The 17507-nt window shown below is 36.7% G+C and overlaps 1 protein-coding gene across 8 annotated transcripts in view; it reads left to right on the top strand.

Moving 5' to 3' along the window:
* SOX6 (SRY-box transcription factor 6) overlaps nucleotides 1–16957 on the top strand; it is a 231865-nt gene extending 214908 nt beyond the window's left edge. For all 8 annotated transcript variants that reach the window (XM_053449751.1, XM_053449746.1, XM_053449750.1 and 5 more), the window contains 4 exons: nucleotides 7245–7353; nucleotides 11152–11325; nucleotides 14773–14989; nucleotides 15488–16957. In XM_053449751.1, the coding sequence (XP_053305726.1) occupies nucleotides 7245–7353; nucleotides 11152–11325; nucleotides 14773–14989; nucleotides 15488–15791 (804 nt within the window). In that variant the 3' untranslated portion in view covers nucleotides 15792–16957. The remainder of the gene's footprint in view (nucleotides 1–7244; nucleotides 7354–11151; nucleotides 11326–14772; nucleotides 14990–15487) is intronic.
* The last annotated feature ends 550 nt before the right edge of the window (nucleotides 16958–17507 follow it).

Here is a 17507-nt window from a genome sequence, read left to right as displayed (position 1 = left end):
TACCGCCTAGCTGGAAATGTTTGCTGTTCCAACTACCAAGAGTCTGAAAGCATATGAAGACGGCTAATTGGTTCACCTGATTGGAAACAGACGTCAGGAATTATGGTATTGGCCACAAGTTGTACCGGAGGTGGTCTGCTAATTTGTCGAGGGAGGAGTGCTAGATGCTGCTGTATTTGTTTCTTTGCTCCTATACACTCAGTGACTTCTTTTAAGGTTTTTTATTCTTAAAAAAAAAAACCTGCACTTTTTTTTTTTTTAGAATTCCCGGCAAACATCTTGAAAAAAGTTGCGTAAAAGCCTTAAATCTTCCCTCTCCTTCCTGCAGCCAGGGAACCTATCACAGAGTACGTTACTCAAACCCACCTCCGACTTCCTGTTTCTCCACCAATTGCGTAAATGTTACAAAGTAGCATGCTGGTGACTGGTGCGTGCTGGCAAATATTATGTTATAAGCACCAGAGACAAGTCACATAAGAACAAATATATTACTAAATATTACTACAGCTACAGTTACTGAGTTCTAGATGAGATGTGATTATACCTAAAGTTAGGTCATAAAAAAGCAAAAATACATTTTCATTAAATTCCAACAATAGGTTATAATATTTAGGTAACATCCTTAGGAAATTATCTATAATATAATATTATATTATTATATATTTTATATTATATTATTATTTATTGTTTTATATAGCGCCATCCGTAGCGCTCAAAATAAATTAAAAATATATATATATATAATATATTTTATTATATATATGTTTAAAATGGAGACGAAACACACACTTTCATTTGTTTCCTTCTTTTTATTCGGTTGTTCTATTTTTTTCATTGTTGCCAATTTAGAGAGCGTTTTAAACATGAAAACTTTATTACTTTGAAATAACATTGGTATTACGGCGGCATTCGGAGTGACCGCTATTTATCAACACTGAGGGTTTCTGGAGGGATGCAAATCGATGCACTAAGAGAATTGCATCCAATTAATTATGACTTCTAAGCCATGTAAGCTCGCCATAAACCCCCTTCATCATTCTGTCTTTGTCACTAATGGCCTGTCCTGATTTATGGAATGTTCAAATGTTTTGGAACCTTCGCCAGTCCCATCAGGGGGTTCGTAGCCGTGATTTGCAGGGTCCTCGAGCTCTGAGCTGGCTTATGGAAAACCCTTTTAAAATTTGACAAAGCGAAGTAAACGTTGCCATCGCCTCCCACCCATGCATACTTACACCGCATAGATTGCCTTGCATTTTTTATTTTATTTTATAAAAATAGACAATAATCCAGTTATACCATTTTCCATTTCAACACTGGGACAGCTTCAGATGTGGAAAAATCAGCATGTTGAAATAATTTGAAGCGTGGGCACCGGCTGATCAGCCTCGGTAATCCGGTAGGGAGGGGTGCTTAGGATATTATTACATTTCATATTGTTTTTCAAGAGATGCTGTAATCAGGGCTTCCAAAAGAACTAGGGATTTTTTGTTGGGGGGGGGAAACCCTTTAATTTTGTGGCACACGTATATTGTATTTAATGGAGAACAATTGGGCTTTATTCCTTTTTTTAGGGCATCTAGGTAACCTAATTCAAAAAACTTAATATAAATATAAATCATTGTGAAATATATTTATTGTATAATGAACTTTAAATACTGACCTTATAAAGTAAAAAAAAAAAAAAGTTAATTATTGATGATTATCATGTAATTGACCACTAATTTTCCAATGTTTTAAAAATTCTAGAGAATACATTTTTTTTTACTTTTTATTTAGCCCAGGAGGGATTTGCGACCCATCTTATTGAGATAATTATTATTATTACATAGCCTTAAGTTATTGTATATATGGATGATATGGGACAAATACATAGGAGAATATACAACATTTTGGCATGAATTAGACTTTTTGTAATGTTTATCTGGCTTTTACCTCGTTTTTTTAAATTAATTTATTTAATTTTATTATATTATTATTATTATTTTTTTTTTTTTTTTTTTTTACGTATGTCTCTTGGTTGAGCTGCAACGGATTATGGGAATTGTTGTGGAGCCAAAGGGAAGTAATTCTTCATATTGGTTTTGTGAGTTAAGAGGTAGAGAGAGAGAGAAAAAAAAATGGTAAACACATAAAAACATTTATTTAGAGTAAAAAAAATGAGAACATTCCGCTTTTAGTACACAATTCACTGCACAACGGCAAACAGTTTTGCTAAACTTGTCCCAAGTATCCCACGTATTTAGAGACGGCATAAATATCACTTACTGCGGCCCATTTACTTTAAAGTACGTGGAATGCATTGCTTCCCGATCTAAGTGTCCCGGTTTATATTACAACTCTTTATGGCCCTTGTTTGATGGAGTGATCAGTAAAAATTTAATGACACTATAAAATAATAAAAATGCCATTAATTTAGCCCGGATCCTGAATGTAGCAGCCGTAAAGTTACATTAATAAACAGAATATTTTTTTGTTATTTATTTATTTATTTATTTATTTTTTACAACAAAAAGCATTGTTAACGTGAGAAAGCGTAAATAACGCACATAAATTTACGCTGGCTTTTTAACGTCGGCTTTACCCGTTATTACCCAATGGCCAATAAGTGTATAAAACATAGTATATAAAATTTTATGGATATATACAGTGCCCATCTAGAACGCCAGCTTTTATCCGAACGCGGGGAGAGAATCCATTATAGAACGCTTCCTTCCATACGTTACTTTCTAAATACCTAATCTGGATTTTTTTTTTTATTTTTTTTTCCCCGTGTTTGGCGTTCGTGAAGCTTTCCTTTCTAAGTATTTCGTAAGATTTTTTTATTTCTTTTTTATTTTTTATATGCTTTAGAAATCGTGACCATCAGCTGTACGAGTCAAGTGTAAGTTGCTAATCTTACAAATGATGCCCCGAGGCGACTATAGAAAAAAAAAAAAAAAAAAAGGCATAATCATGTAGCAGCGTATCCGTCATTCACGCTGATAATATGCGGATATGATGGATAGCGGAGTCTTTTGGCCTGTAAAATTAAGCATTCATCGGTTTACACGTAGGGAGGGGACGAGTTTATCTTCGTTTAATATGCAGGGTTGCAGTTTACAGCTTCATTTTCCCAACAACAGTCTAGAAGTTAGAAGAAGCGTCTTCTGTCATTTTTTTTTTGAATATCTGGCATTTTTTTATTTTTTTTTTACAGTCGAGAAAAACTCTACTTTCGCCAACTTTTTGAGCTGAATCCCGGCGATTTCAGCCGGATCCTCGAGGAATAATTTTGGTTAGCGGTGTTAAAAATCTTGACTGTTTCAACGGCAGAAGACCCCCCCCCCCAGACCGCCACCCCGGGACGCTTCTAGAGTTTTTTAGAACCATATTATAATATGTTATTAAAATGTTACGAAAGAGTTCTGTTCTTCGGAATTCTCTCTGCTCTGCCTCCGCAAAAAACGCCAACACCCGGTTACGTCGCTGTCATTCATACCACAGGCTCTGAAATTACAGAGTTTTGGGCCGTTTGAAAAGCTGCGTTTTTTTTTTTTTTTTCTTTCGAAGGGCTGACACTTTTTTGGGTGCTCCGAAATCGTTTGAGGCAATAGCTTTGACAGCGCAGACGTTCGCGAGATCTGTCGCTTCCATACAAAAAGCACGAGAGCGAAAAACCCTAAGGCCCCCGACGGGCAATCTGATCGACGGCGCGCAAACACTACCTCATGTCTGCTTCGTGTCAGGCTCACCACGGAGGTTGTATATTTTAATGCGAGAGGAACGCGGCGCTGTCAATGAAGCTTTCACTAGGAATCCAGCGTGCCGGTCAGCTTTGAAACGCGTCTTTGATAGCTCGGAAATGTTTGTGTAATCGCTCTGTATTTAGGGACGGGTGAGAGGGAGACGCGGAGTGCACCTGTGACAATAAAAAAACAAAAAAGGCAAACTTCATTTTTGGGGAATTTAAACCAATAATAGTCATTTTCCTAGATATTCCTAAATATTTCCTAAATATTCACATAAATGCCATCTATAACCCCCGCCTGTCAAAAGTTTGGAAATGTCCTTTTTAATCTCCTTTTTAAAAGAAAAGCACATTTTGTCCATTAAAATAACATGAGATGGATCAGAAATCCAGCACAGACGGGGTTAATGCTGTAAATGGCTGGAAACGTCTGAGTTTTAATGGAATCTCTTCATAGGCATACAGAGGCCCTTTATCACTCCCATCACTCCTGTGTTCCAATGGCCCTTTATCACTCCCATCACTCCTGTGTTCCAATGGCCCTTCATCACTCCCATCACTCCTGTGTTCCAATGGCCCTTTATCACTCCCATCACTCCTGTGTTCCAATGACCCTTTATCACTCCCATCACTCCTGTGTTCCAACGGCCCTTTATCCCTCCCATCACTCCTGTGTTCCAACGGCCCTTTATCACTCCCATCACTCCTGTGTTCCAATGGCCCTTTATCACTCCCATCACTCCTGTGTTCCAATGGCCCTTTATCACTCCCATCACTCCTGTGTTCCAATGGCCGTTTATCACTCCCATCACTCCTGTGTTTCAACGGCCCTTTATCACTCCTATCACTCCTGTGTTCCGACGGCCCTTTATTACTCCCATCACTCCTGTGTTCCAATGGCCCTTTATCACTCCCATCACTCCTGTGTTCCAACGGCCCTTTATCACTCCCATCACTCCTGTGTTCCAACGGCCCTTTATCACTCCCATCACTCCTGTGTTCCAACGGCCCTTTATTGCTCCCATTTAAAAGGCTAATTGATGGTCAGAAAACCCTTTTTGTAATTATGTTACGGCCAGAAATGTTCTTGTTTCCCATGAAAACAGCGAAGTGACCCCAGTTTGGGCACATTTAGAAAAAACGAAATGATGAAAAAACGAAGGTCTTAATAACTCCTTGGTGTCGTCTTAGATTCAGGATAGCTTTATGTTGAGATTCCTTTTCTATAGCCTATATCACTTCTGCTGGGAGACCGAGACTGGTTGAAATTTTTTTAACAACACTGTTTGGACAGATGTCATCGTTAGGTGTTACTTTGTAATTATTAACTCAATGGCGCCATGATAGCTGCTTTCTATGTCATACCCTTGTGTTCTCTCGGTGTACGTATTGTAAAACTACAGCAGCTCTGTCCATTGAGCTAAAATGACCAAGATTGGTTCTCAAGGAAGTCTTAGAAAATAAACAAAATTATTACAATTTTAAGCCATTGTGAAAGTGGAGGCATCTTAAACCATTTACCCCCCTTCTATGTAAGTTTTCGCACCGTTAGTCTTTCTAATCCCGATCTCGTAAAGCTACATATGATGATTCTCATGAACAGGCTGGAAAAATGTATCAACCCGGCATATAATGACTTAATCCACTACTGTATTACACCTGATAACTCACCTTTAAGTGCACGGTAAAAGCATGTGGATGGAGCCCAAAATGGATCCAGGGGGATCTGTATACAGTAGGCCATAATAAAACTAGTAGAGACGGAGGTTTAGATGGAATGTAACAACATTTGGCTTTATAATTTACAGTATAAGTAAGCTTTGTTACATTGGACCGTGCCTCATATGATAATGACGATATCGGACCCTCCTCCCAGCAGAAGTGGTACAGCGATACTGTCCTGAAAAGTTCCCTAAGCCAAAACCAGCATAAAAGTTTACGCTGCCAGCCCTTCTTCAGGAGAGCGACTTTTATTAATGTTTAGTAAGGTGTTGACTTGACAAGTTTTCTTTCATTTCACTCAAGTTCTAATATTGCAATATAAACCACTCACGAGTGGAATCATCAAGTTACCCAATAAAATCGGTGATATGGATTCTGTCACTTTTATGTGTCGAGTAATTGAGAACACGCTAGCTGTAAACATATGCATAGGGCTGTTAATGTTATTTCATCGCTAGAATCTCATAAATTTCACGCCAACACATATGATTTCGCAAAAAAAAAAAATCGAAAATTAACACTTCCTAAGATTTTATTTTTTTTGGCCCAAATGGGGGGCTCTTGGTACCATCGGCGAACCCCAATTTATCTTCAAATTTAAAAAAACCAATCCTACAAGATAGGATGAATCTAAGGATTTTTTTTTTTTTTTTTTTTTTTTTTTTACAATTTTTTCCTTTAATTTAAAATGTTAAAAAATTAAAATAGAAGAAAAGCAAAATTTGGCGGAATTAAAAAAAAAGTCAACAGAAAAACATAAATGCTAGATTTTTTTATATATATATACTTATATTAATTAAAAGCCTTTGATTGCAGTTCATGCAAAAAGCTACCTTTTGGAAAAAATCCCATAAAACATCTTTTTTATTTATTTATTTAATTTTAGGTAGGATTTATAAGCAGACGTTGAGGCCATGGGTTGATTCATTCCAATAGATATTAAATAATTATGTGTTACATTAAAAAAAAAAAAAAATGAAAAAAAACTATCTTAAACGTCTTTTTACAAGGAGAACGTCCCGTGTTCCCGTTTTGATGTCTCCTTACACGCGTAATACAAAACTAGGTCATTGAACAATAGAAGTAACAGCAATCAGCACTTTGCTTCTGCATAATACATTAAGTATAACATTCTGAAAGTGTTCACGGAGCTAAAAGCTAGGATTTCATGTCTGCAAATCTGAGCTGACATGACATTTAATATTGTTTTGTAGTAATGAACAATGAAGTCTCGTTCGCCAGCGAGCGCAACACAATGCAGCTTTTTGTCTGAAGAAGTAACAACACGACAAGTGGGAAAACACGATGCTTTTTTTTTGTTTTGTTTTTTTTAACGAGGGAAAAGTAAATTAATCATAAGAATGAAGCAGTTAGACAGCGATACGGGCAATAGAGGAGGCAGCCTGGGAAGCCTGTCTACCTGCTTCGTATCTTACATATTCCACAAGAGAAGAAATGTTAACTTGTTACTTTTTTTTTTTTTCCATTCATCTTTTTAAATGGTCGCCGACAGATTTTGGGGGCTCATTCACGTATTTGGAACGAGTAAAGGGCTAGAATGCGAAATAGTCCTGTTTATAGTTTTTTTATTTGTTCCATTGGTCGTAAAGGATGGGGATGTAACATGAATTACCGGTTACTTTGTTTCAGGGTCGCTTACACGTGACCTCTTCTCAGGTCCTCTACAGAAGGGCTCCTTCCTGTGGCCATAATCTTACTTGATTGCACGTCGGGCTGATTAAAAATATAAATCATGGTCTATTTACATTATTATTTTTTTGTTTGTTTTCATTAGGAAAGGTCACACTATGAGAACATGGGCCCACAGCTTACAGGAAAGCCCAGCGAAGATGGGAAATTAGGTCCTGGTGTCATCGACCTGACGAGACCAGAGGATGCCGAGGGTGAGCTTCCATCACTTAAATGTATCAACTCGTGACGTGTCTTACACAAAAGATTCTTGTAATGGAACCTGGGGCCCCCGTGGCTCCTAATGATTGTAAAAAAATATGATTGATTATGACGTAAACCATTATACAATCTTCTCGTTCTACATTCATCTCCTCAGAGTCTATTCCACAGCTTAATATGTAAAAATCACAATATAAAATATGAATATAAGAACCACTCACAAGTGAACTGAGTGTGATGAGCTCATCACACTCAGTTCACTTGTGAGTGGTTCTTATATTCATATTTTATATTGTGATTTTTACATATTACACTATTGTATTTTATTTTTCTTTCCCTCATGTATATGCGCTCCGTATTGTCCTGTTTGGTTGTATATACACTTTGAGGAAGAGTGGTTTTGGAAGCTGCTATCTTGAGGGAAGTATTTATTTATTTTGTTATCATTACACATGTGAGATTTTTGGTTTTTTCTTCTTTTGCACTTGTTATATCTATTCCACAGCTTTACTGCCCTCACTGCCCGTGATACTTAATTTCGGGCTGAAGCTGACGCTCCTGGCATTGCCAGCTTTTTTATTAAATGGGACCGTCCTGTTTTAGCCCTACGTTCAATAAGACTGTGCCCATGACATGTTTATGATGTCATCAAGATACAAGTATGGAGTATCTTGGACAGGGAGCCATTTTTAACTGTGAAGAATGAGTTAGGAGCTGATCATTCTTTTATAAAGTAGGGTATTTTATCCCTGCTCATCCCTCAGAGGTTTATTTACTTATTCTCACCCACGCTGGCTACGTCATGGTCCGGTGTCTCCCACCTGGTTTAGTCGGACTTGGTCACCGGATCTCCGCTCCGTCGTTAACGCGCATGACTTCTGCTTTTGGCAGCCCTTGTCCGTCTAATCACTGCGCTGGCAGGACTTCTGGAAACAAGCAGTGTCTCATGTCACTAATACATACTTCTGCCTCCTCGGACATGTTACCGGCGCGTTGTGAGGGTGCGGACATGGTATCAGTAGGCCCGAAGAGGAATTGATAGCCAACAATCTGTCTTCAAGGCGTCCATTACGCTCAATAAAATAGAAGGGAATGGTAGCTCACGGGCCAGAGACGGGTGGCTCATAGGCTGATAAATCTCAATAAATAATGGGGAAAAAACATTGGAAAAGAGTAAATTTGGAATATCTAGACTAGCAGGAGGATTGACTTAAAGGCGACCAAATTACCTTTTTTTTTAAATAATAGTTTTATTCATTTTGCCGATGCCCCAATACCCCATCTCCAAGGTCTTTTTTTTTTATTTTTTATTTATTTATTTATATATATTTATGGAGCACCAAAAAATGGACACATTCATAGAAATTAAAGCCGGAATTTGGTAGGCTGTATTTTTTTTTCTTCCGTCGCGGGTGAGGACAGCGGCCCTGTGAATATTTAAAACAATCTTTTTTTTTTTCATAATTCTTTATAATTATCGCCTACACTGATGATTTTACATTTTTTTCCGCCGTTTCGGAAAGAATGCCCCTGATTGTCACTTCTTGTAACGACTCAAATATTTATAGTTGCTATGGCCGGTTGAAGAAGAAGTAAAAAAAAAAATAAAAAAAAGAAACATTTTGAAAGGAAAAACTGCTTTGCTAAGACAAAGATGTAACTATACCGATGGATTAAACCACAACAAGTCTTAAAGTTCTCCGTCCTTGGAAAAAAAAATAAAAAAAAAAGACTATTTTTAAAAGCAGGCAGGGATAATTTTCCAAGGCAGCGTAAAAATAGACGTTTTTTGTTCAGAGTTTTATACATCGTTTCATCAAGATTAGAACTAAAAAAAATATTCTACATCATAAGCTGAGGTCCAAATTTAATGCAATTAACTAAAATGGAGATTTACGCTGAAAACCCCCCAAAAATCTAAAAAAAAAAAAAAAAAAAGTTGGAAAATCTATGTAGACGGTAACTGGCTAGAATTACCTTCGTTTTGGAAAAGCCACGAGCCGTATGCATCATCCCACCACAAAGTCATTAGGACTTTTAAAAACTCAGATGAAAAACATTAGCGAATACCGCAGAAAGCTTTCGTACGATTCTTTTGTTCATTCACATGTGGCAGGATTCCTGAACCCGAATGTCCGTCTCTTTGACTAAACTGCCTCCATCAGGCATGATTCGTAAGAACAAGGAAATTGCAAACCCCCCCCCCCCAAAAAAAAATAAAAATAAAAATTTAGAACGTAGAGTCTGGAAATGGTCTGAAGTTGGTGAAAATGATTACATTTCATTGCAGATAAGTAAGATTGAAGTAAATAAAATATGATCGCTTTTGTTATAGGGCCATAAAAACTCCTATAGTGCAAAAAAAAAAGTTATTGAGTTCCAAAAAGTAAAAAAAAAAAGACAAAAAAAGAAAAATTGTAATGAAAAATGAACTCTTAACACCAAAGTTTGTTAATGAATGCAAATTCATTCTTCGTGGCAGTAGAACATTTGCATATGGGGCCGTCATTTTCTTTTTGCTCCGTACGTTGTCTTCCAGCGTTGTTAGCAGGATGTATAGACCAAATTATACAGTCTATACTCACTGTAATTACTCGTTGGGTCTCTTAGAGTGTGAGTGATAAGCCGAGGCAGGGAGGGACGATGGTTTATCAATGAAGTGAATGAGTATGTAAGGCAGACAGCGCTATATCCGAGTGAGTCTTGCAGGGTCCTTATTGTAGTCGGTCAGGTTGATGACGCCAACCTGCATGCCAACTGTTGACCCAACGCGTGGTTGCGTTATCAGCTCAGGTGAATGAGAGGATCCCTGAGACCCGACCATAAAACCCCGCTCTTTTAGTGTAACACGTATCATCGCATGGTTATCAACATGATAAATATTACAAATTCCAGAAAAAATCAGGTTTTTAGTTTTACTTTACTTTTTTTTTTTTACTGTAATAACTTTGCACAAAGCGTAGGACGTCATGGGATTTTCACACCCGCTTTTCAGGTCTTTTCAAATGTTTTTCTCAAAGGCTTTTGAGGGTTGGATTTTCTAGGCATGGAACCTTGAGGTTCTTCTGTGAATTAGTCAAGAATCCTCCCCAAAGGGCCGAATGCATATAGGCAAATGCCTAGAGTAAGCGGCTTTCATCCATACCCCGCTGATCTCTGACCACACAATTTACTATTCTTACTCTTGTTTGTGTTCCAATCAGTTATGGTTTTATGATACAAAGTATTTTTCCCTTTTTCTTCCCTCCTCTTCCCATTTTCGTGGTATGAAGGTCTCCTTGGACTTTCCTTTGTATCGATTCCTGATTGACCTTCCCGTTCTCCATGACCAACACACAAGGCTTTGTTAATCTAGAACACCTGTTCCCTCTCTTAAAACCATAATATTTTTTACATTATTACATTTTTTTCACCCAAATCAAGTAGTTTTTTTAAAAAGTGAATTGATTGGATAACCATCACTATATATTTTATAGGGAATAAAACACAGGGTAACAATATAGAATTTAGCAACAGAGGACAAGAAGTCGTTCAGAATGAATGTTACTTTTTTGAAACTTTTTCTCCTCATCTTCATAGATGAAAGACAGATAAGGAGGTCACAACATTCAGTTATTTTTTTAAAGATTTTTTTTATATATTTTTTTAGATTATTTTTGTTTTTTTAGATTTTTTTTTTTTAGATGCATTTGTTTTAATGCATTGCATGCATGTGTTTCTTGCTGCTCTGACACCCCAGGGAATAAAGCATTGAGTGGCAGTATTACAGCAGTATTATTGTTGGCCAACAGGAGGCACCACCGTGGTTGAAGCCCGAGTCTACAGAGACGCGCGCGGGAGAAGCAGCAGCGAACCGCACATCAAGCGACCGATGAACGCCTTCATGGTTTGGGCAAAAGACGAGCGCAGGAAAATTCTCCAGGCTTTTCCGGACATGCATAACTCCAATATCAGCAAAATTCTAGGTAAGGAATAATAACCACAAAATATTGGCATTCTGAAAAAAGGGTGGGGGGGATAAAGGGGGTGTCATGGACCAAATAGGGACTGGCTGAACTAATCAGGGACAGTTCGGAGCCATGTTATTCCAACCATGAGAGGTTTGAGAGTCCCAAGGGTCGTCACCATCGCTCGCAGACTATAATATTAAAAATAAGATGTGATTGACAGACGCTGTAGTTCCAGCCTACAACGAGCATTTAACCGTTTGAGTGTCAAAGGGGTTAATCAAGCCATTATGGAAAGCACATCACTTAAACCAGCAGTCAAAAGGTTAAATCCCATGTATTACAATTACACCTGTTTGTGGCCCGGGAACACCTGACAGATAGACAAGACGGGGGCGCGGTAATTTAATAGCGATTATCCGCAACGATCCCGCTTCAACCGCCGGGTATATCATTTAATTTTCATTAATGTTTCAATAGTCACGGTGATTACAAAAGAGCTGTAATTACGGCTCGGATCTGACGCCTCCCAAAGCTACCCAATGAAAGAAATCTTTTTCTAATCATACCTAGCGGATCGCTGAGACGCATATCAAATATTATATTTTTGCATATTTCCTTTCACGGGGCGAACTAATTTATGGAAATAGCTGGATGGAGGCAGCGCTTCGCTAGAGATCGGCGTAATTGTTTGGCGGGCTCCATAGTGAAATGTTTTAGGCCTTTGAAGTCGTAATGATCACCTGTCAGTCCGTGTTATCGATGACATCAGAAGGCTGTAAATACTCATTACTAATGAGGGCGAGTTATTGAATTACGGGTGATTATAGCCAATAGTAATAGGCTCCCGTTTGTCTTAATAATAAAAAAAAACAAAAAAAAAAAACACGAAGGGTTTTAGTTTGAATAAAAATCCAGGAACCGAATACTTATTTCAGTGACACGCTAGTCATTGTATGCACTTACATGTATGTGATAGGAGGTCCCTTTACATGTTTGTGGTGTTGGGTTTTTTTTTATTATTATTATTATAATTATTATTTCTATTATTATTATTTATTTTTTTATTTTTATTTATTTATATAGCAAATGCTTTGGGGTATTCGGCAGAATCCCCTCCATGGACATTTGCCCCCTTTCCCCATTTTTTTTCCATGCAAGGTGATGTGGCTCCAGGGCTGGCTCAGCGGACGCTCCTGGTGGGGGGGTCTAACGAGAGCCCCAATGGGCATAGGCGGGGAGCGTTTCATTGAAGGAAAGGGGTAGCTTTCCTGCCACTGATTGGCTGCTTCGACCCAGTTTGGAAACAGAAGCTTAGATAGGTCTGACTTGACATCAACATTAAGTGTTCCTCCTTAAAAGTCCGAGCAGCCAAAATGTTTGGGTTTACGGGGAAACGATTGGAGAAATCCACAACATTTTATATCAAAATGACCCAAAATGTCCAAAAGTTCCCATACTAAGTACCGTTGAGCCGTGGGTCTAAAGACGAGATAAATTAGAGGAAAGCCGAGGTTTAGAAAACAAGAAAAAGGACAAAAAGCGAGGCTCGGTGGAGGTTTCCAGAAACTAAATAAAAAAAAAAAACGTCTAACAGATGCTAAAACAAGTTGGTTGCAAAGATCATTGTTGGTGTTTTTTTTTTTTTTAAATAACCCAGAGTTTGTCTAAATAGTTTATCTATTATCTGAAACGTATTAATATTTACAAAACCCATGAAAACGCCAAATAAGAGAGACACGTTTCGTTTGCGACCATCGCGACTCTTCCTGCGCTCTTTGTTTAATGTAACAGAAGAGTTTGTTTGCGTTAAAAAGCCCCATAGTTTAGGTTTTTGTTACTTTGTATGGTAACATTTTATTTCCCGACCCGGCTGATCCAGTTTCCGGCCTCTAAGTGCGCAGGAAATTCATTATATAAAAGAAGATAAGCAAACGGCATTTTTTCCCCTTTTTTTTTTTTTTAGCCCTGCAGATGTTGAAAGCACTTCATATAAAAATGCAGATACATTTCCTTTATTTGTTAAATATAATTCCTTCACATTGTGAAATTTTATAACATTTAATGTATTTAGACAGGACAGAGTAATATGTGTATAATGAAAGGATTAGTGCGTTTGCCAAAACCATGCCAAATGTTATTTTAATTGAGTGTTATATATGCAAAATATATTCATTTTAAGGCTAAAAAAAATTACTATTACTCACTAAGACTCCAAGTATGCAGGACCTCGTCTAATAAGCCAAAATCGTCAAATCTGTAATGTAGAAAATTGGAGCAGAGAAGGGTCAGTAGGTCGCTACAATCCTTTTTCTGTACATTTTTACATTGCTAAATATTATATATATTATATTATATAATGAAATCAAATTTAATTCACTATTTCCTGATTTTAAACATTTTTTATAATATATTAATATATAATAATAATTGAAACATAATTAACATAAAAATATTAGAAATAAAATATTGCATGTTGAAAAAATCCCATAACATTTTTGGGCCAATACTTGTGTCTTAATTAATGATTTTGGAAGTTACTAGGCACATAGTTTTGTGGATTATTATATATATATATATATATATATATATATATATATATATATATATATAATAAAGAATACTTTGTTTTAGCAACAAAGGCAAGATACATTTTTAAAAACTATTTTTTTTTAATTTTTAAAAAGTGCATATTTTTAAAAGTAATTTTATCTCCAAAACAGCCAATCAGCAAAGGCCATTAATTTTTTTTTTTTACTAAGTAATTTTAAGATTCAAATTTAGCGCTATAATCCCCATAATCGTAATGTTTTCTTTTTTTAGCAATTTTTAAAAAAATAAATAAAAAAATGTTTAAAAGGTAAAAATATTAATTTAAATTCTTTATAATAAGTCGTTGGTTGTATTTTTTTCCTCTCCACGTATTTAATAAATCCACCAGCTTAGGGGTCTATAGACTTGGCTCTTACATTAGTGTGATATGTTCAGCGAAAGATTAACAAGTTTAACACGTGTTATTGGCACCGAGAAAAGCCGTCTTACAATGTCGCTCCGTGCCAGAGGAGTTATTAGCAGGGAGCCTTTAATATGCCGAAAAAAATCACCATTCTGAATAAAATACTTAAAAAACCCAATTCATTGGTGCCATACTGATATTTTATAAACTGGTCTTAAAATGAAATATTTTATTTAGCATTTATATTATTACATGGAAAGTAATATAAAAACGAAAAAAAAACTGTTTAACCTTGATACATTTGTCTCACAAAAACAAAATCTGGAGATTTTTCAGAACGACTCATCTACGAGTCACCATTTGGTAAAGAACAAGAATATATTTGGTTTTTATTGTGATTTTGTGCCAAAAAAATTAGTAAAAATGGTGGATATATGAGTTTTTTTTGTTTGTCTTTTGTATATTTTTTTTCATGGCTTTAAAATGTTATTTGCGTATAAATTATTCAGGTTCCCGTTGGAAAGCCATGTCTAACCAGGAAAAGCAACCATACTATGAAGAACAAGCTCGACTTAGCAAGATCCACTTAGAGAAATACCCCAATTATAAGTACAAACCCCGACCGAAACGCACCTGCATTGTCGACGGGAAGAAGCTGCGTATCGGCGAATACAAACAACTCATGAGGTCTCGGAGACAAGAGATGAGGCAGTTCTTCACGGTGGGGTGAGTACAAAACCCAACGCTCAATACTTTTTCTACTTTTGGTGAAATTAGACCGATTTAAAGAGAAAAAAAATGCAATCCTGGTTTTCTAATTAAATCTAACTCTTATAAAAAAAACAAAAACCCAAATAATACAAAAATAATTTCACTATCGATACTTAATTATGTAAAATGTTGGACAATTCTGGATTTAGTGTTTGTGTTATCAGCCTCGTTAGATTCAATTATATTTATTCATATATCAAATATACTTGAAACTGTTTGTAATATTAAAGAAAAAACATGTCATAGAAAAAACAATATTAAAGAAAAAACAAGAAGGAAAGAGATTTGGAGGAAGAGGAGGCGCAGCAAGCGTTGGGGTTCTCACTCCCGTTAGATTCCATTAAGTAATTAATATTTATGGATATGTAACCTATAACATTGTAACATTTTAATCAAAAAGGAGGAAAGTTGATGGTTACAATGTAACTTTTTTTTTCTTTCTTCCTTTTCCAGGCAACAGCCTCAAATACCAATTAGCACGGCGACCGGGGTCATGTATCCTGGTGCTATCTCCATGGCAACTACCACACCATCACCTCAGATGACGTCAGACTGCTCTAGCACCTCGGCCAGCCCCGAGCCCAGCATCCCCGTCATACAGAGCACTTACGGAATGAAACTGGACGGAGGGAGCCTCGCTGGAAATGACTTGATGAACGGAGAAGACGACATGGAGATGTTCGACGACTACGAAGACGAACCTAAATCAGACTATAGCAGTGAAAATGAAGCTAACGAGGCTGTCAGTGCCAACTGAAGAATATTTACAGACAATTCTAGAAACAAGGAGGATACAAAAAAAAAACAAAAAAAAAACTATAATCTTCCTGACTTTGTTGGAGTTTTGAACAAAACGGACAAAAAAAAACAAACAAACAAAACAAAAAAGTTTTCAAAGAGCCTGCATGCGTATGTGGTTTCCACAGTTCCATCGGCAGAATGGTCTTAAATATTTCTTGATGTGTGAGACAAATTGACTTTTTAGTCTTTTTTGTCACTTGAACAATTTTTTTTTTTTTTAATTTTAAGGTGAAGACATGTATAAAAAAAGATCAGACGTCAGGACTTGAAAACTCTTGAAAAAAAAAACTCAAAACGTACCCATAGCTGTCTTACAAGTCTTACATTATTTTTTTTGTGTGTTTTCCTTTTATTTTTTGTTTTTTTTTTGGATGCTGATAGAGTTTTTTTAAGTTACTGTTTATAGATGGGGTTAAACATTCTCTCAGGTACGCTGTGCCAGCCAACAGGTTGTGAATGTGTTTTTATGCTGAATTAATTTAGGAAATACATAGTGATTTTTATTTTTTTTTTTAAGAAAAAATCTTTTTTGTGAATCCAGACGTGTACACATCTTCCTCCGCGCCTCACTAACTCACAGTAGAACATCTTCGGATCCTTTCTTCCCCAGTATGTCTTGCTGATTTTGTAATGTGCCAAACATTTTCGTAATTCTTAATCTTAAATAGCGGATGTCTTAAAAATCCCCCCCCCCAAAAAAAAGTCTTAAGCAATCAGGGCTGGATTTATATCCCAGACGACTCTAGGCACAGGCTACTTAGAGCCGTGTAGGCCTTCAAAAAATGTTTTTTGTAGATGGGATATTGACGAGCGAAAGTTGATATTGGGTAGTTTTTGTAAAAGGTTTGGGGTAAATTCGGGGTAGGTAAGGTTTGCCATTCTTTCCATCCTTGACATGCAAGTCGAGTGTCTACTCTATGGTATGGGATGCCCAGCCCAGTTCCTAATCAACATGGCGGTCAGCCAGTTGCTATGACAATTACACATAGCGTATGATGTCCAGAGAAATTCAAAGGTACTCAGGTAACTGGATATTGTAGTCAGAAGACGTCATAAACAATGCTGTCTGGTTTCGTCATAGGCCATATGCTTGTTGGAATTTGGTTTGTAGCTATTACCCTCGAGAAATGGGGAAAAAAATCTATTAACATTTTTTTTTTGGTCTCGATGATCTTAGAATGCAACATTGTGTCCATTTAATTAACCCTTTAATTCAGTCTTAACTCATTTGCTCTTAATTTGATGGTGTTCATTCCATGATGGCAAGGGTCCATTGGCTAAATGGATTGTAATAACCCTCTCACACTGCGCAGGAGAAAACGTACGTAACCCGCGTAGTGCGTAAAGAGCCCCTCCGGCATTAAAAGCCTTTACTAGACCCCGAACCCTTTCGAGTATCAGAGGGGGGGCCCTTAATCCATTGCTCACCATTCTGGTATCCAAAGGCTTAAAAGGGGCGAAGACGTTTAAGGAGAAAAATAGTCTTAAATTGGATTTGCTGTAGCAAAAAACCATTTATAAAGAATTTAACTCTTGTTAATTATGCTGAAGACATATCATTTTTAGTTTTACATTTTTTTATATATTTTGTTTTCAAATGTTGAAAACCCTCCGACTTTCCCTTATCTTAAAAAAATAATAAAAAAGTAATAACCTTATTAAATAACTCATG

Source organism: Spea bombifrons, chromosome 10 (genome assembly GCF_027358695.1).
Source record: "Spea bombifrons isolate aSpeBom1 chromosome 10, aSpeBom1.2.pri, whole genome shotgun sequence".
NCBI lineage: Eukaryota > Metazoa > Chordata > Amphibia > Anura > Pelobatidae > Spea > Spea bombifrons.
Note: the sequence above shows the minus strand (reverse complement) of the source record. Positions and strands in the feature narration are given on the sequence as shown.